Source organism: Salvelinus namaycush, chromosome 16, assembly GCF_016432855.1.
Source record: "Salvelinus namaycush isolate Seneca chromosome 16, SaNama_1.0, whole genome shotgun sequence".
Classification (NCBI taxonomy): Eukaryota; Metazoa; Chordata; class Actinopteri; order Salmoniformes; family Salmonidae; genus Salvelinus; species Salvelinus namaycush.
In genome coordinates, this window is record NC_052322.1 from 34,202,030 (window position 1) to 34,222,277 (window position 20,248).

Sequence of the window (20,248 nt, forward strand, 5' to 3'; positions counted from 1 at the left end):
TTCTCGTGTGTTTCAACCAATCAAAATATGCACCCAAGACAAACTGAGGTCTTATCAGAAACGTGTTGTCGTTTTTCACAGATTTTAATTTCCTTAACCGGTGAAACTGATGACGTTTTGCACAGGACTGATCTTACCACTGTTTTGGAGTTATTGCCTTTTTCTCCCTGGTCCCTAAACAAAACGGACAATTTTACCAGTGATAACAAGATTACTAATGCATTCATTCTATTGACTTAAGACCTTATTCTGGTGAGCACTTTATTAGTCTTCTGGGGCAAGAAGTTATGACAGAGAAGCTGCATGTATCAAACAAATGGCCTACCAAATGTCGGAAATTATAATATGGCATACGACATGTCAGAAATGATAAGCAGAAACGTAATGTAAATTAATTATAGTAGGCAAATTATGGACTTCACACAACACCCCATGATATGGGAAACTGAGCCTGCGCAGACCTTTTAAAAACAACAGTAAACGGGATAAGATGTTTACATGCCACAGTATCCGGTCTTAGATCAGCATATCCCAGGCATCTTATTCGGGTTACTCATAACCGGGATACAAGCTTTTTTGAGTTATTGTAAATACTTGAGTATAATAATGGGATATTGGTATGCATGTAAACGTGGTCAGACTACTTTAGATTGTCTGCTAATTTGCAACTACTTAACTTAAAAAATAAAATAAAAACTTTACAACTACTAGACCGTCCCCTAACCCTTTAACTATAACCGCTAGTTAGCCACCTAGCTAAAGTTAGCCACAACAAATTGTAATTTTGTATTAGATCATACATATTGCAAATTCTTAACATATTGTATGAATTGCAATTTGTACCATCATACGAAATGGATGATGGACATCCACAAATTTTAATATGTAACATATCATACAAATTGTAGTGTCCCAGATTTGTCTACTATGTTATGTCTACCCCTAAGTCCAGGTTGTTTATTTAGCCAAATGCTAGCTAGCTCTTTATTTTATGTTCACCTGCTAAATGCTGTAGTTTACATTCATTAAAAGGCTATCTGGCTAGATGCATCCTTTCAGGCAGCTTTTACAACCACTTGTTTTTCAGTGTCATCTTTCCTCTCTGGCATTTTAATTTCTCAAACATTTTTGCTAGTTATTCCTATGTCAGTATGATTGAGCCAGGAAGCAGAAAACAACAAGATTTGGTTATATATTTTGAGAAATAAACCTTGCAAGTCGATGTTAATGCTTTCAGCTTCCACTCCTTTTAGATCTTTCAACTCTTCTTTTATTTATTTTTTGCTTCCGTTTAGATTGATGTGCACACTGACATCGTTCCGTTGATACCTCCATGCTGAAGAATTGTCACCGGGCGTGTGCTGCAGATATTCGGCCCCCACTCCATCTTCACGTCAGGAATAGCCATGGCAATCATCTGGAAACATCAGTGATTCAACAATTAAATCGCCATGGAATCGGGTGCCGAGCCCGATGGATTTAAATACCCAGCTCTTCCCAATTCACAATGTGAACTCAACATAAATATGTATGAGACTATCAGAGATGGAAACGTCACTAATATGGACACTTCGACGGTCGTGAGAGGTGGGAGCGACCCGAGTGCATATCCTCCATCGAATTATCAGCGGATCGTGCGCCAAAGATTTATCAGGAGAAGTTTGTGGTTCTCAGACTCTGATGAGCAGGCCTTTGAGGTGCCAGAATGTGACAACAGGAGTAAAATCCTCAACATAAGCCTGCGCACGATACTTGACAGGTCACGGGGGGCTCGGTTGGGGCCACAGGAGGGTTCCAGTCCCGGTAGTCAAGGGGGGAAGAAAGACAGCGCCACGGAGGGCGCCAGCGCTGATGAGAAGGAGAAAACTGTGGATAAATTGAATGTTACATCCACCGAAGGCAGTAAAAACACTGTCAGAACTGCTAGCGAGGAGGAAGAGGCTGAGATGAAAGCTGTTTCCACATCCCCTGGGGGACGGTTTCTCAAGTTCGATATCGAGCTCGGGAGAGGGTCCTTCAAGACTGTCTATAAAGGTCTGGATACCGACACCTGGGTGGAAGTTGCCTGGTGTGAACTTCAGGTAAGATGCTGTACCTTTTTTTGACCGTAGTGTCCTGATGCTCAAGCACTTCACTGCAGTTTGTTGTGAGTAAGAAGACCTATTCGATCTGCTCAAACTTTTAATACATTTTTTTTTTTATAGTAATGCAGCAAAGGGTTTAATTTGGACAACTATAGATTGGGAAGTTTCAACACAGTTAAGTCTATTTTTCCTAAAGGTCTGTTATGAAACATCATCACATTAAGTATCAACATGCCTCTATGTGAGTGAGTCCTCTGGATCTCTCTGATGGGTGTCCTACTCGACTGGTTGGTTTCACCGAGTGATTTCCATTAGAGGGCTGATGCAGTGAACGTTCACACTCTTCATAATGGTGATGTCTACGGGGAGCTGTCAATCAGCTAGAATACTATAGGGAATGGGAATCTACTAAGTTGTAAATGAGTTTCCACTAAATTTTAAATGGTTTAGAGGTCTGTAGGATTGACAAGCATTTGTCACTGCCATTGACCAAGAGGCCTTTGTAGGCTACAGGGACTCTATTCTTAGTCTATCCTTGTTTCAACAAGACCCTAACTGATCTAAGTGTGTTAGACACTGGAAAATCACAAACAAATTATTTCTGACCTGCTGCAGCACGGGATTATCTACTTCTCTCACAGGAAGCATAGTTTTAAATGAACGACAGTCAGTAACCATGACTAGGCTCCTCATGGACCTAGTGTCCCTAGTGGAGACCCAAACAAACCCATATAACAATACAAATGTGCTTGTCTGCTGGATAGCCTATATGTGAATACAATTTCATATAACACTAAAAGAAGAATTACCATATTGGGCTGTATTTAAGCAGTCAGACAGTATAGGGTAGAGTGCTTGTGAGTTTTGTCCCAGCAGTATGTAGATGAGGGGTGAATCCCCTGCTGTGCAATAGGAGGGCTGCTGACAGGAAGCAGCTGAAACGTGCTGATGCATGCTGGGAGCGGTGTGGTGGCCCTGTGGCCTTGATGAAGCTCTTTCAGGTGTGTGTGTGTCAGTGAGATAATGTTGCTTGCTTGGCCTACCTCATGGGATCATGAAAAGTTATCCCAGAAGTGAAATCTCAGGAGTGCAGCTGTATATCTCCCTCCTATTCAGAGAAGGGACTTTCAGCTTTGTTCAAGCAATGACACACTTGGCCCTGAGAGAGACAGATCCATCTTTTCACTGGGATGATGATGCCATGTAGGTGATCATGGATTAGAGGAAGCCAATATCTCCTCAAACAAGCTAAGTATGACCCATAATTGGACACAAAATTGGAGGAGAGGATGTGGAACAGTAAATCATTCATTCTATAGGCTACTGTTTTCCAATAGATGTGTGCAAACACTCCCTCTAGTGGGCAGTTTGCTATAACACCAACAACCATTCAAGGTTCCATTTTCCCACTACCATTTTCTTCCTCAGTTCTCTCTATGTAGGCCTATTGTATTGTCGGTTTTAACAGATTGTTCCTCATAAATGGCATTGTTGACAGAAATGATGCTGATGCTTTCTGGTTCTTCCCTAGGACTTTTAGCCCAGTTTATTAGAAGCATTGATTAGAGCTTGAGGTGGCCCCATTGATTGAGTCACATGTTGGTGTCTTAAGTCATTGATTAGAAATGGTAGTGTTTTCACTGTTATTGACCAATCGGATAGTGGTCTACAAGTGAGTGATTAGGTGTAACTCCATATGTTCATTTATCAGGTAGTCAAGTGGACTGGCTCATATTCTACTGTGGATTTGACCATATAGCCTTTCTTTTGGTGCTTCAATCACCTCTGGCCAACACTGGCTTTGGTCATCATTATGATTCTGCCATCATGGACGTGTCTGACGTTCATATGATTTGGTATGCATCCTATAGGACAGAGGTGCTGAACTCTTACCCTACGAGGTCCAGAGCCTGCTGGTTTTCTGTTCTTCTTGATAATTAGTTGCACACACCTGGCGTCCCAGGTCTAAATCAGTTCCTGATTAGAGGGGTGCAATGGGAAAAATGCAGTGGAACTGGCACCCAGGTCCGGAGTGGAGTTTGAGGGATATAGCACCTAATGTGGGTCCATCTAATTATGGACAGGCATGTGAAATTGAACATGGATCCACTTCGACTGTGCTGCAATACAGTCTACTAGCTAAGTTAGATTCAGCAGCATTTACAGTAATGCTGGGTACTAGGGATGAAAGTGCCCGGATGGCCTATAAAGGGCCTGTTTTACAGCTCACTGTCTGAAGGGCCCAGACAAGCCTCTAGAGTTTAATGAGAAAAAATGCCCTCTACCCTGCCGTCACCCCGACGCCTCATTCACCCTCAACAGCAGTGCATGGTAGGCTCAGCTACTGTGCACGTTAATCAGTGTGCACATTTTGCCCTCAACCGGGCACGTGGGTGGTGCCAGCCCTGTGTTGTTCAGTGTACTCTGTGGTGCTATGCGAATGTTGCTGGAGCGTTTCTTGTTTCAAATCAAAGTTTATTTGTCACGTGCGCCGAATACAACAGGTGTATACCTTAGTGAAACGCTTACTTACAGGCTCTAACCAATAGTGCGAAAAAAAGGTGTGTGGGTAAGTAAAGAAATAAAACAACAGTAAAAATACATTTGAAAATAAGAGTAGCAAGGCTATATACAGACACCGGTTAGTCAGGCTTATTGAGGTAGTATGTAGGTATGGTTAAAGTGACTATGCATATATCATGAACAGAGAGTAGCAGTAGCGTAAAAGGAGGGGTTGGCGGGAGGTGGGACACAATGCAGATAGCCCAGTTAGCCAATGTGCAGGTGCATTGGTTGGTCTGGCCAATTGAGGTAGTATGTACATGGATGTATGGTTAAAGTGGCTATGCATATATGATGAACAGAGAGTAGCAGCAGCGTAAGAGGGGTTGGGGGGGGCACAATGCAAATAGTCCAGAAGTCTTATGGCTTGGGGGTAAAAACTGTTGAGAAGCCTTTTTGTCCTAGACTTGGCACTCCGGTACCGCTTGCCATGCGGTAGTAGAGAGAATAGTCTATGACTGGGGTGGCTGGGGTCTTTGACAATTTTTAGGGCCTTCCTCTGACACCGCCTGGTGTAGAGGTCCTGGATGGCAGGCAGCTTAGCCCCAGTGATGTACTGGGCCGTACGCACTACCCTCTGTAGTGCCTTGCGGTCAGAGGCCGAGCAATTGCCGTACCAGGCAGTGATGCAACTGGTCAGGATGCTCTCGATGTTGCAGCTGTAGAACCTTTTGAGGATCTCAGGACCCATGCCAAATCTTTTTAGTTTCCTGAGGGGGAATGGGCTTTGTCGTGCCCTCTTCACGACTGTCTTGGTGTGTTTGGACCATGATAGTTTGTTGTTGATCTGGACACCAAGGAATATGAAGCTCTCAACCTGCTTTAGGATAGAAAGAGGATTAAATCTCAGTGATTTTTTTTTTTTTTTTTTTTTTCTCTCACTGTTTCCCTCCCTCTGTTGGTCATGTGGCCCTTTTGCCTGGAAGTTTAATCTGGTCCTGTGCGATCTCTCTCCCTCTTGGTCTTTTTCACCCTCACTTACTCTCTCTTGCTCTCTTCTCTCAGTCTCTGCCTCTTTCTATCTACATCACTTTCTCTGTCTGCCATCTGTGTGGTGCCAGGGCAGAGGGACGGATGCTTATCTGTGTGCTGATATGTGAGAAATTCCATTGTCTCACGCACATGTATGTGTAACTGATAGATGCGTGTGCACACACACGCATCCTACACGTTAATGTTTTTAAATGTATGTAAATTGTAAAGTCTAATTTTCGTTGTTGGACCCCAGTAAGACCAGCTGTCGCCATAGGCGTCCGCTAATGGGGATCCTAATAAACACTAACGCACACGGGTCCTACTCGGCTACTAATCATCAAGGTCTGTCACTCAAACTCTTGGAAGTTCTTTGGTTCTGACTCGCACTAGCTCAGTTCTGTTTTAAGATGGTGTATAATCAGGTCTTGCACACATACAGAGTTGATTGTGCGCTGGTATTTGGCAGGGTGCACGCTGCTCTGCAGATAAAATCTGCTGTTGTGTTTCTGAATGCAGTGATTGTGCTGACACCATGGCAGCGGAATGAAGCTTGCTCTCGCTGAGATAAGGACAGTAACTGCACACCCCTCTGTAACCAGTTCTACTGGGCGTTGAGCATACTCTGACCAAGTCTGGACTTCCTGTTTTGGATTGAGGCCTATTGTTAAAGGCCCAGTGCCTTCAAAGTGTGAAAATATATATATATATATATAAAAATACACGGTTGGAATAATAGTGTGAAAATGATAATGCCCTTTTAGTGTAAGCAGTTTGAAAAGGCGGCATAAAATGTTTTGGTGGGATGGAGTTTTGGCCTGCCTGGCGACCACCTGGTGGTACGTTTGTTAATTGACTAATAAGAAAGAGTTCTAAACCTCTCTAGTTTGTAGTTTTCCACTCCCAGACATTCATAGGCAAATTCTTGCTTGAGAAATTGCTCTTTTGCTAACAAGCTACTTTTGTTTTTTGACCATTTTTAATTGAAAACAAATACAATAAGGTACTTAATGGTTTGTGTAGTGTGTGCACTGCAAGTTATGAAAGCAATTTACAGTTTGGAAAAATAAAACAAAGTTGTCTAAGTTTGTTATTGGTCACAGCCCATGGGGCCGTGAGAGAGGTACACACACAATGGCTCTAACAGGGTCTCGTCAGTGGCTTTGGCCTCCATGTCAGAGCTCCTTTGTCACAGAGCCATGGTGAAGTGGGCCAAGCCCGTTACAGGTGTCCTGTTGGCTAAAGAACATACAGTACCTAAAGCACATACAGGACCAGGCTATGCTCGGGGTAGCTGTAGCTAGAATGTGTGAACTGTGACCAAGGCACAAAGGCAGTGTGTGAACTGTAGGAAAGGCCTTGACTAGTTCATGACAGAGTTAGTCCTTGTCATACGCCTGTATGTTTGAAATTGTGAAACTCGCACTGACAAAGCCTAGCAGGTGTAGAGAAATGGTAGGCCTGCTCACTGACAGAAGTTTCCTTAGTGGGCCAACCGTATCACAGACCTGGAGTCATTCTCTCTGACAGCTACTGTCTGATCCTGCATTCCAGAGTTTTTACCACAGAAGGGTTATACATGTACATTGCCTTCGGAAAGTATTCAGACCCCTTGACTTTTTCCACATTTGTTACGTTACAGCCTTATTCTAAAATGGATTTAATATATATATATATTACTGCTCAAAAAAATAAAGGGAACACTAAAATAACACATCCTAGAATGAAATATTCTTATTAAATACTTTTTTCTTTACATAGTTGAATGTGCTGACGACAACAATCACACAAATTATCAATGGAAATCAAATTTATCAACCCATGGAGATCTGGATTTGGAGTCACACTCAAAATTAAAGTGGAAAACCACACTACAGGCTGATCCAACTTTGATGTAATGTCCTTAAAACAAGTCAAAATGAGGCTCAGTAGTGTGTGTGGCCTCCACGTGCCTGTATGACCTCCCTACAACGCCTGGGCATGCTCCTGATGAGGTGGCGGATGGTCTCCTGAGGGATCTCCTCCCAGACCTGGACTAAAGCATCCGCCAACTCCTGGACAGTCTGTGGTGTGGCGTTGGTGGATGGAGCGAGACATGATGTCCCAGATGTGCTCAATTGGATTCAGGTCTGGGCAACGGGCGGGCCAGTCCATAGCATCAATGCCTTCCTCTTGCAGGAACTGCTGACACACTCCAGCCACATGAGGTCTAGCATTGTCTTGCATTAGGAGGAACCCAGGGCCAACCGCACCAGCATATGGTCTCACAAGGGGTCTGAGGATCTCATCTCGGTACCTAATGGCAGTCAGGCTACCTCTGGCGAGCACATGGAGGGCTGTGCGACCCCACAAAGAAATGCCACCCCACACCATGACTGACCCACCGCCAAACCGGTCATGCTGGAGGATGTTGCAGGCAGCAGAACGTTCTCCACGGCGTCTCCAGACTATCACGTCTGTCACATGTGCTCAACCTGCTTTCATCTGTGAAGAGCACAGGGCGCCAGTGGCGAATTTGCCAATCTTGGTGTTCTCTGGCAAATGCCAAACGTCCTGCACAGTGTTGGGCTGTAAGCACAACCCCCACCTGTGGACGTCGGGCCCTCATACCACCCTCATGGTGTCTGTTTCTGACCATTTGAGCAGACACATGCACATTTGTGGCCTGCTGGAGGTCATTTTGCAGGGCTCTGGCAGTGCTCCTCCTGCTCCTCCTTGCACAAAGGCGGAGGTAGCGGTCCTGCTGCTGGGTTGTTGCCCTCCTACGGCCTCCTCCACGTCTCCTGATGTACTGGCCTGTCTCCTGGTAGCGCCTCCATGCTCTGGACACTACGCTGACAGACACAGCAAACCTTCTTGCCACAGCTCGCATTGATGTGCCATCCTGGATGAGCTGCACTACCTGAGCCACTTGTGTGGGTTGTAGACTCCGTCTCATGCTACCACTAGAGTGAAAGCACCGCCAGCATTCAAAAGTGACCAAAACATCAGCCAGGAAGCATAGGAACTGAGAAGTGGTCTGTGGTCACCACCTGCAGAACCACTCCTTTATTGGGGGTGTCTTGCTAATTGCCTATAATTTCCACCTTTTGTCTATTCCATTTGCACAACAGCATGTGAAATTTATTGTCAATTAGTGTTGCTTCCTAAGTGGACAGTTAGATTTCACAGAAGTGTGATTGACTTGGAGTTACATTGTGTTGTTTAAGTGTTCCCTTTATTTTTTTGAGCAGTGTATATACAGTGGGGAGAACAAGTATTTGATACACTGCCGATTTTGCAGGTTTTCCTACTTACAAAGCATGTAGAGGTCTGTAATTTTTATCATAGGTACACTTCAACTGTGAGACGGAATCTAAAACAAAAATCCAGAAAATCACATTGTATGATTTTTAAGTAATTAATTTGGATTTTATTGCATGACATAAGTATTTGATCACCTACCAACCAGTAAGAATTCCGGCTCTCACAGACCTGTTCGTTTTTCTTTAAGAAGCCCTCCTGTTCTCAACTCGTTACCTGTATAAAAGACACCTGTCCACACACTCAATCAAACAGACTCCAACCTCTCCACAATGGCCAAGACCAGAGAGCTGTGTAAGGACATCAGGGATAAAATTGTAGACCTGCACAAGGTTGGGATGGGCTACAGGACAATAGGCAAGCAGCTTGGTGAGAAGGCAACAACTGTTGGCGCAATTATTAGAAAATGGAAGAAGTTCAAGATGACGGTCAATCACCCTCGGTCTGGGGCTCCATGCAAGATCTCACCTCGTGGGGCATCAATGATCATGAGGAAGGTGAGGGATCAGTCCAGAACTACACTGCAGGACCTGGTCAATGACCTGAAGAGAGCTGGGACCAGTCTCAAAGAAAACCATTAGTAACATACTACGCCGTCATGGATTAAAATCCTGCAGCGCACGCAAGGTCCCCCTGCTCAAGCCAGCGCATGCCCAGGCCCGTCTGAAGTTTGCCAATGACCATCTGGATGATCCAGAGGAGGAATGGGAGAAGGTCATGTGGTCTGATGAGACAAATAGAGCTTTTTGGTCTAAACTCCACTCGCTGTGTTTGGAGGAAGAAGGATGAGTACAACTCCAAGAACACCATCCCAACCGTGAAGCATGGAGGTGGAAACATCATTCTTTGGGGATGCTTTTCTGCAAAGGGGACAGGATGACTGCACCGTATTGAGGGGAGGATGGATGGGGCCATGTATCGCGAGATCTTGGCCAACAACCTCCTTCCCTCAGTAAGAGCATTGAAGATGGGTCATGGCTGGGTCTTCCAGCATGACAACGACCCGAAACACACAGCCAGGGCAACTAAGGAGTGGCTTCTTAAGAATCATCTCAAGGTCCTGGAGTGGCCTAGCCAGTGTCCAGACCTGACCCCAATAGAAAATCTTTGGAGGGAGCTGAAAGTCCGTATTGCCCAGCGACAGCCCCGAAACCTGAAGGATCTGGAGAAGGTCTGTATGGAGGAGTGGGCCAGAATCCCTGCTGCAGTGTGTGCAAACCTGGTCAAGAACTACAGGAAACGTATGATCTCTGTAATTGCAAACAAAGGTTTCTGTACCAAATATTAAGTTCTGCTTTTCTGATGTATCAAATACTTATGTCATGCAATAAAATGCAAATGAATTACTTAATCATACAATGTGATTTTCTGGGTTTTTGTTTTAGATTCCGTCTCTCACAGTTGAAGTGTACCTATGATAAAAATTACAGACCTCTACATGCTTTGTAAGTAGGAAACACTGCTGATTTTGCAGGTTATCAAATACTTGTTCTCCCCACTGTGTGTGTATATATATATATAATCCTCAGCAATCTACACACAATACCCCATAATAACAAAGCAAAAACAGGTTTTTAGAAATGTTATATATATATATATATACACACACACACACACACACACACACACACACACACACAGTTGAAGTCGGAAGTTTACATGCACTTAGGTTGGAGTCATTAACTCGTTTTTCAACCACTCCACAAACTTCTTGTTAACAAACTATAGTTTTTGCAAGTCGGTTAGGAAATCTACTTTGCATGACAAGTAATTTTTCCAAAAATTGTTTACAAACAGGTTATTCCACTTATAATTCACTGCATCACAATTCCAGTAAGTCAGAAGTTTACATACACTAAGTTGACTGTGCCTTTAAACAGTTTGGAAAATTCCAGAAAATGATGTCATGGCTTTAGAAGCTTCTGATAGGCTAATTGACACCATTTGAGGCAATTGGAGGTGTGGCTGTATTTCAAGGTCTACCTTCAAACTCAATGCCTCTTTGCTTGACAACATGGGGAAATCAGCCAAGACCTCAGAAAAAAAAATGGTAGACCTCCACAAGTCCTTGGGAGCAATTTCCAAACGCCTGAAGGTACCACGTTCATCTGTACAAACAATAGTACGCAAGTATAAACACCATGGGACCACACAGCCGTCATACTGCTCAGGAAGGAGACATGTTCTGTCTCCTAGAGATGAATGTACTTTGGTGTGAAAAGTGCTAATCAATCCCAGAACAGCAAAGGACCTTGTGAAGATGCTGGAGGAAATGGGTACAAAAGTATCTATATCCACAGTAAAACGAGTCCTATATCGACATAACCTGAAAGGCAGCTCAGCAAGGAAGAAGCCACTGCTCCAAAACCGCCATAAAAAAAAAAGCCAAACTACGGTTTGCAACTGCACAAAGATCATACTTTTTGGGAGAAATGTCCTCTGGTCTGATGAAACAAAAATAGAACTGTTTGACCATAATGACCATCGTTATGTTTGGAGGAAAAACAGGGATGCTTGCAAGCCGAAGGCAGCATCATGTTGTGGGGGTGCTTTGCTGCAGGAGGGACTGGTGCACTTCACAAAATAGATGGCATCATGAGGAGTAAAATTATGTGGATATATTGAAGCAACATCAAGATATCAGTCAGGAAGTTAAAGCTTGGTCGCAAAGGGGTCTTCCAAATGGACAATGACCCCAAGCAGACTTCCAAAGTTGTGTCAAAATGGCTTAAGGACAACAAAGTGACGGTATTGGAGTGGCCATCACAAAGCCCTGACCGCAATCCCATAGAAAATTGGTGGGCAGACCTGGGAGGAAAAAAAAAAGTGTGCGAGCAAGGAGGCCTGACAAACCTGACTCAGTTACACCAGCTTTGTCAGGAGGAATGGGCAAAATTCACCCAACTTATTGTGGAAGGCTACCCAAAACATTTGACCCAAGTTAAGACATTAAAGGCAATGCTACCAAATACACTCAATTAGTATGCAAACTTCTGACCCACTGGAAATGTGATGAAATAAATAAAAGCTGAAATAAATAATTCTCTATTCTGACATTTCACATTCTTAAAATAAAGTGATCCTATCTGACCTAAAACAGGGAATTTTTACTAGGATTAAATGTCAGGAATTGTGAAACTGAGTTGCAATGTATTTGTCTAAGGTGCATGTAGACTTCCGACTTCAACTGTGTGTGTGTGTGTGTGTGTGTGTGTGTGTATATAAAATAAATGCCTTAAGTATTCAGTCCCTTTGCTATGAGACTCAAAATGAAGCTCATCTGCATCCTGTTTCCATTGATAATCCTTGATGTTTCTACAACTTAATTTGGAGTCCACCTGTGGTAAATTTAAATATTTATTAATTTCATTTTATTTGAGCTTTATTTAATCAGGTAGGTTGAGAACAAGTTCTCATTTACAACTGCGACCTGGCCAAGATGAAGCAAAGCAGTTCGACACAACAACAGAGTTACACATGGAGTAAAAACAAACATACAGTAGAAAAATAAGTCTATATACAATGTGAGCAAATGAGGTGAGAAGGGAGGTAAAAGCAAAAAAAGGCCATGGTGGTGAAGTGAATACAATATAGCAAGTAAAACACTGGAATGGTAGATTTGCAGTGGAAGAATGTGCTAAGTAGACATAATGGGGTGCAAAGGAGCTAAATACAGTTGGGGAAGAGGTAGTTGTTTGGGCTAAATTATAGATGGGCTATGTACAGGTGCAGTCATCTGTGAGCTGCTCTGACAGCTGGTGCTTAAAGCTAGTGAGGGAGATAAGTGTTTCCAGTTTCAGAGATTTTTGTAGTTCGTTCCAGTCATTGGCAGCAGAGAACTGGAAGGAGAGGCCAAAGGAGGAATTGGCTTTGGGGGTGACCAGAGAGCTATACCTGCTGGAGCGTGTGCTACAGGTGGGTGCTGCTATGGTGACCAGCAAGCTGAGATAAGGGGGGACTTTACCTAGCAGGGTCTTGTAGATGACCTGGAGCCAGTGGGTTTGGCGACGAGTATGACGCGAGGGCCAGCCAACGAGAGCGTACAGGTCGCATTGGTGGGTAGTATGTGGGGCTTTGGTGACAAAACGGATGGCACTGTGATAGACTGCATCCAATTTATTGAGTAGGGTATTGGAGGCTATTTTGTAAATGACATCGTCGAGGATCGGTAGGATGGTCAGTTTTACGAGGGTATGTTTGTCAGCATGAGTGAAGGATGCTTTGTTGTGAAATAGGAAGCCAATTCTAGATTCAACTTTGGATTGGAGATGCTTAATGTGAGTCTGTAAGGAGAGTTTACAGTCTAACCAGACACCTAGGTATTTGTAGTTGTCCACATATTCTAAGTCAGAACCGTCCAGAGTAGTGATGCTGGACGGGCGGGCAGGTGCAGGCAGCGATCGGTTGAAGAGCATGCATTTAGTTTTACATGTATTTAAGAGCAGTTGGAGGCCACGGAAGGAGAATTGTATGCCATTGAAGCACGTCTGGAGGGTTGTTAACACAGTGTCCAAAGAAGGGCCAGAAGTATATAGAATGGTGTCGTCTGCGTAGAGGTGGATCAGAGACTCACCAGCAGCAAGAGCGACATCATTGATGTATACAGAGAAGAGAGTCGGCCCAAGAATTGAACCCTGTGGCACCCCATAGACTGCCAGAGGCCCGGACAACAGGCCCTCCGATTTGAGAATTGATTGGACATGATTTGAAAGACACAACTGTCTAGATACAGTACCTATCAAGTTTGGACACCTACTCATTCAAGGGTTTTTCTTTATTTTGTTTTACTATTTTCTACATTGTAGAAAAGTAGTGAAGATATCACAACCCTATGAAATTAAACATATGGAAAAATGTAGTAACCGAAAGTGTTAAACAAATCCAAATATATTTTAGATTCTTCGAAGTACCCACCCTTTGCCTTGATGACAGCTTTGCATAATCTAGGAATTCTCTCAACCAGCTTCACCTGGAATGCTTTTCCAACTGTCTTGAAGGAGTTCCGACATGCTGAGCACTTGTTGGCTGCTTTTCCTTCACTCTGCGGTCCAACTCATCCCAATTGGGAAGTCCCACTAAGCGCAAACCAGATGGGATGGCGTGGCGTATCGCTGCAGAATGCTGTGGTAGCCATGCTGGTTAAGTGTGCCTTGAATTGTAGATATATTACAGACCGGGTCACCAGCAAAGCACCCCCACACCATCACTCCCCCTTCATGCTTCACGGTGGGAACCACACATGCAGAGATTATCCGTTTACCTACTCTGCATCTCACAATGACACGGCGGTTGTAACCAAAAATCTCAAATTTGGACTCATCAGACCAAAGGACAGAATTCCACCGGTCTATTGTCCATTGCTCGTTTCTTGGCCCAAGCAAGTATCTTCTTTATTATTGGTGTCCTTTAGTAGTGGTTTCTTTGAGTGAATCAGGCCATGGTCAAATTTCTGCAGTCTCCTCTGAACTGTTGATGTGTCTGTTACTTGAACTCTGAAGCATTTATTTGGGCTGCAATTTCTGAGGCTGGTAACTCTAATGAACTTATCCTCAGCAGCAGAGGTAACTCTGGGTCTTCCATTCCTGTGGCAGTCCTCATGAGAGCCAGTTTCATCATAGTGCTTGATGGTTTTTGTGACTGCACTTGAAGAAACTTAATGTTCCTTATTGACTGACCTTCATGTCTTAAAGTAATGACGAACTGTCGTTTCTCTTTGCTTATTTGAGCTGTTCTTGCCATTTTATATGGACTTGGTCTTTTACCAAATAAGGCTATTTTCTGTATACCACCCCTACCATGTCACAACACAACTGATTGGCTCAAATGCATTAAGAAGGAAATAAATTCCACGAATGTACTTTTATCAAGGCACACCTGTTAATTGAAATGCATCCCAGGTGACGACCTCATGAAGCTGGTTGAGAGAATGCCTTGACCGCTTTGCACACTCTTTGCACACTCTTCAAAGGGTGGCTACTTTGAAGAATCTCAAATGTAAAATATATTTTAATGTGGGACACTTTCTTTAAGTGTTAAACAAACTTTTTTGATTCCATAAGTGGGATTTTCATAGTTTTGTCTTTGTTATTCTATGATGTGAAAATTGAGAAACCTTTGAATGAGTAGGTGTCAACTTTTGACTGGTACTTTATGTAAATGTAATATTTTTAATGCATTTGCAAAAATGTCTAAACCGGTTTTTGCTTTGTCATTATGGGGTATTGTGTGTAGATTTGGGGGGGGGGGTTATCCCTTTTAGAACAAGGCTGTAACATAACGAAATGTGGAAAAAGTCATGGGGTCTGAATACTTTCCGACTGCACTGTATTTGCGATCAGAGAGCCTGGAGCATCTGAGCGCCGGTCTTCTTCCCTCCCCTGACTCAGGATGTGTGACTGATTTTTGTGGTGGAAATACCATCTGAACAATGCAACTCAACTGTGAGACGAAAGCCTGTCTAGCCTGTCAAAACCAGCTTGCGGAAGATTGCCTGTCTGGCTGACGCCAACAAAATGTCAGCCATCACTGACCTACTTGTACAGGAGGCAAACATTTATTTGCTTCTTTAGGAATTACACCCCCCCCCCCCCCCCCCCATCTTGGCTGGTGTCGATTCTTTTTATTTTTAAAGAGGGAAAAAAATGTTTGGGGGTGGTGGGGTCAATATCCTGCAATGCCAACAAGTGATTTTTGCAGTTAAAGCAAATGTCCTCATTCTACACATTTTGCCATGGCGCTGAGAAAATGTTGCGGTTTTTAAAGCTAATATCCTCTGACTCTGCCTTGTCTAATGCCATGTTTATTTTTTTTTATTTTTTTTGTGCGGATCAAACGTAATAACAAAATCAATACTGCTGAAATAGATTTTGATTTTCCAATTCTCCCTAACTCTCTAGCTTTTATTTTGCTGATTGTTAGTTCTCAAAGATGATAAAATATGTCTTTCTTTTCTACGTACTTTATATCTGGTTTTAGTGGGGTAGGTTTCAGGGATCGCTTTAACGCAGAACTCATAAGAAGCTTTTTAGATCTGCATTTACAAACAACGCACTAAGATATTTCTTATTGTATTTTCTGCTTGGCATCAGACACATTTTGTGCTTCAGTTGTACTTCTCCACTCGGATGAGAATTCATGAACAGGCGTTCTATCAGCAGTCTTTTCACAGGTAAAATGCAATGTTAACTTCAAGCAAAACAGTAGGCAATGTAGCTGGCTACACATTATTTCTATGATTAACATTAGAAATATGATGGCCATGCACTGTTTTTGCAGCAAATGCCATGCTTTTTCATTGTAAGCTCATTTACTTGTGTGGCCCCTAGCCAAATAGTGTTGCACTTCTGTTAACTGATGATAATTAAGCTATTTTCTGCCGAAATGTGTTTTCTGTGAAGGAAAACGAACTTCCTCCGTTATTGCACGCAGATTCATAAAATGAACTTCCTCCGTTATTGCACGCAGAAACCCCTCATCAAACTCCTCTCACAGATAATTTATCAAACCTCCATTCCACATCACAGGCCTACCTGTTGTACACAGGCTCCCGCAGACCACTCGACTGCCCTACCTCAAGCACATTGAAATCTCAAACAACCCTATAGAAGAGGACTACAATAGTGTTGAAAGTAGGCCTAGACCCTACAGTCGTGTTACAGTGCAATACAGTATGACTGTTAATCCACTCGGACAATTTGAGGCATCATTGAGAGCACGAGACAAATTATGTAATGCATTTTCCTCCACACTCCCTATTGTGCTGTGTAAGAGTCTCCAACTGTCAGGCCTGGTATGAGGGCAAGGGTTGCTTTGCTTATGGCTACTGCTGCTCATTAAGTCATTTTACATAATATCATACAATGTCTTCGGAAAGTTTTCACACCCCTTGACATGCATCCTGTTTGCAATTAGGCACTTAAGTAATACTGCAAAAAATGTGGCAAAGCAAGTCACTTTTTGTCCTGTTATGTTTGGGGTAAATCCAATACAAAACATTACTGACTACCACTCTCCATATTTTCAAGCGTGGTGCCTGCATCATGTGATGGATATGCTTGTCATTGGTAAGCACTAAGGAGTTTTTTAGGATAAAAATAAATGGAATAGAGCTAAGAACAGGGAAAACCTAGTTCAGTCTGCTTTCCAACAGATGCTGGGAGACATTTACCTTTTCCGCAGGACAATAACCTAAAACACAAGGCCAAATATACACCTGGAGTTGCTTACCAAGACAACATTGAATGTTCCTGAGTGGCCTAGCTACAGTTTTGACTTAAATCTGCTTGAATCTATTGCAAGACTTGGATGTCTAGCAATTATCAACAACCAACTTGACAGCTTGAAGAATTTAAAAAATGATGTGCAAATATTGTACAATCCAGATACTTCTAACATGAATAGTTTTTTCCCCAACTACCGGTAGTTTTATTGGGTGATTCATAAAGACCATTCAGGGTAATCACCATGAAAAATAATTAGCTGAAACCTCTAATAGCTGGGGTTGGGGGCAACAGAGTTGGGCTGTTCATTAATTGTGTGTGTTAGACAGCGTTGTTGCGTCAAGCCTGTCTCTCTGGCTCTGTGCCGCTTCACTACAGCAGGCAATAAAATTGGCGAGGGAAAGGGGGCGAGTTAGACTTCCGGTTCAGCTTAGGACAGGTCCCTAAAGCCCAAGTAGTGCTCTGACACCCTCAGACCAGCAGAACAGGCAATCATCCTGAATAATTGCTCCCTTGTCTCTTTTTTTAATTTTATTTAAAAAAAAAAAATCCATAAAGGCTTCAGCATCTGAAAGGTCTTGACAGATGCTGACTCTACTGTGAAAACCTTTCCAGACCTTATGGTACTGTAATTTGGATGCAAGCTTGGTCTCAAGATGACTGACCTGGAAGTGGTGTCCAAGACATCTGAGTATCCCCTGTCATACTGTCTGTCACTGGTTTGACTGATTTTCAGATGTGAACAAAGTGAATATGAACTGAGTATCCTCCTACCTGAGAGGTGCGCTGACCCTGAACAGATGGCTTTCTCTTAGCTCCAACTAAGGCCTCATCACTGGGTTTCATGGTACCTCAGTTATTCCCTGTTAACCAAAACACACTCACAGGTAGTTAACTTTAGGATGTCAACACCAGCTGGAACATGCTATGATGTACGGCTGTACACATCCAGATATCTGGCTCCTGCACCCCCACTGTCTGGTGGATTCGCAGTGGCACAGTGGGCTTTGTGTTGCTGGTGTTGTCTTATTAAAGAAACCTGAGCTGGCTGCTGAGCACCATGGAGAAACAACAGAAGCCCATGGGCAGGGTCATCTGCCCCTGTCAATCAGTGGTTCAGTCATCTACAGAACTCGGGTCCCCACCCCCATCAGTATTTAACCCTTTGAGGTGGGTGCATTATGCCGTTTTGTCCTAAATAGGCGCATATGGCTTGCCCAGTGCGCCATGGACAAGAAGTAGCACCTAGAACCAATGGAATTGTTCAAAAAGGGGGTAAACTGTCCACCAGGTGCCCGGCTGCTGCTCAGCAGTTGAGAGGGTGGGAGTGGAGCAGGCTAATTTGGTTCTAAGGCTTGCTGCCCTCTTGGCCACTGGCTCTAATCCTCCCATAGTGGATGGAGAGGAAGCCCCTGTCTGTATTGTAGAGAGACTGACTGCCTGAGGCTCTGATTGTCCCTTTTTCTCTGATCCTGTCCAAACAACACTGATGGCAACATGGCTCTTCTCCTCTAGGCCACATGACCCCGTTGTCCTCAGCTTGGTTTATTACCAGGCTTTTTTTTCACTGTTACGCTCCCTCATTTCTCGCTGTCTATCACAGGCACTGTAAGCTGTCAGACACATTCTCTTTCTCTCTGACACACCGATCTAATCAGGCAGAATTTCCGTGTGCGACCCTGTAATTGCCGAGCCCATTACATAAGCAGCATTAGTTTGGGGGGGGGAAAGCTTATTATCACCAATGTTCAGCTGTGTGTCAAAGGCGGTACTTTTTTGCCAACCTCCACATTTAGTCTGTGACTGGAAAGATGCTTATTGGGAGGGCTGTGTCATAGTCCAGGTTATACACACTTTGGCCACGGCCCTTCACACACGCAAACATCCGGTAGAGTAGCTGGCATGTCATTGGACTGACAATGGTCAGTGTTTTTAATCAGTATTTAGGCTTGGGTTAGTTTTGTAAATTTGTGTACTGCATCTGTCCATCTTTCCTCATTTTAAAAGGACTGATGTGCCCTTATGTATGTTTGGATGTGCACACTCCTCCTACTGACATTTTACTGTTGCTGCAGTCAGTCTCACCATCTCACCCCTGAATTAAATCATTCACCGGGCCACCCTAGATGCCAGTGTGTCAATTATAAGGAGCCCTCAGCCCAGCTCCATGGTAACAGAGATGACAGGTACGCTGTTGCCGGCCAAAACTTTCTGCACTGGATGACTGATGGGACAGAATGCAGGGGCGGATTTCTTCTTAAAATATTATGACTGGACAGATCCTAATCCCACTGAATGTTTAATGTATTACCTTTTCAGGAAATGTAATTGTCTACTTGTTGAATGTGTGTAATGTCTTAATGTAATTGGTTGTCTTTTTAAATTCTGTGTTGGACCCCAGGAAGATGAGCTGACGTTATGGTGTCCGCTTATGGGGATCCTAATAAAAATGTGAATTACTCCTAGCTGGTCCAGGAGTAGGCTTACTCCGGGACACATTTAGTATAGCCTAGCTACTGTGTTCATAGAGTATAGCTGTGTAACTGCATGTTATGTCATTAAACCATTTCCTCTTTTCAAAGCAATCTCTCAATCTCAAGTTATACAAATATTGTATCATGGGCTAGTTGACTCCCATGTAGCGTTTAGTGAAGTGTTCCGGTATGTTTTATGGCACTATGACCGGGGGGGGTGTATAATCACAGATGCAGCTAATCTCTTCCCATGGTTAAAGCGGGATCAGGCCGGAGGAAGAACTAGTTCATTGGGGGTTAAGAGCAAACGATAAATGGTGCAAAAGCCCTATGATTAATGGCAATGTAAGGTATTGATGTTGGGATGTGTAATAGGCTTGTGTCATAGTCAAGTAGCAGTGGCTTCCTTGTCTCTTTTGGTGCAGCGGTCTGTGCTAGAGGTGTCACTATAGACCTTGGTTCGATTCCAGGCTGTATCACAACCGGCTGTGATGGGGAGTCCCGTAGGGCAGTGCACAATTAGTGTCGTTAGGGTTTGGCGTTGATGGCACATGTTATTCACCAGTCTTCTTATGCCGGCATAACAAGACTGGTGAATAACATCTTTGAAAAAATATCTACTTGTCTTTGAGAG

The 20,248-nt window shown here is 43.5% G+C and overlaps 1 protein-coding gene across 1 annotated transcript in view; it reads left to right on the forward strand.

Annotated features, from left to right (window-relative positions):
- The window catches only part of LOC120061640 (serine/threonine-protein kinase WNK2-like), an 88,321-nt gene that overhangs the window by 4,466 nt on the left and 63,607 nt on the right, over nucleotides 1–20,248 (forward strand). The window contains exon 2 of the mRNA XM_039011541.1: nucleotides 1,296–2,081. Within this exon, the coding sequence (XP_038867469.1) occupies nucleotides 1,452–2,081 (630 nt within the window). The 5' untranslated portion in view covers nucleotides 1,296–1,451. The remainder of the gene's footprint in view (nucleotides 1–1,295; nucleotides 2,082–20,248) is intronic.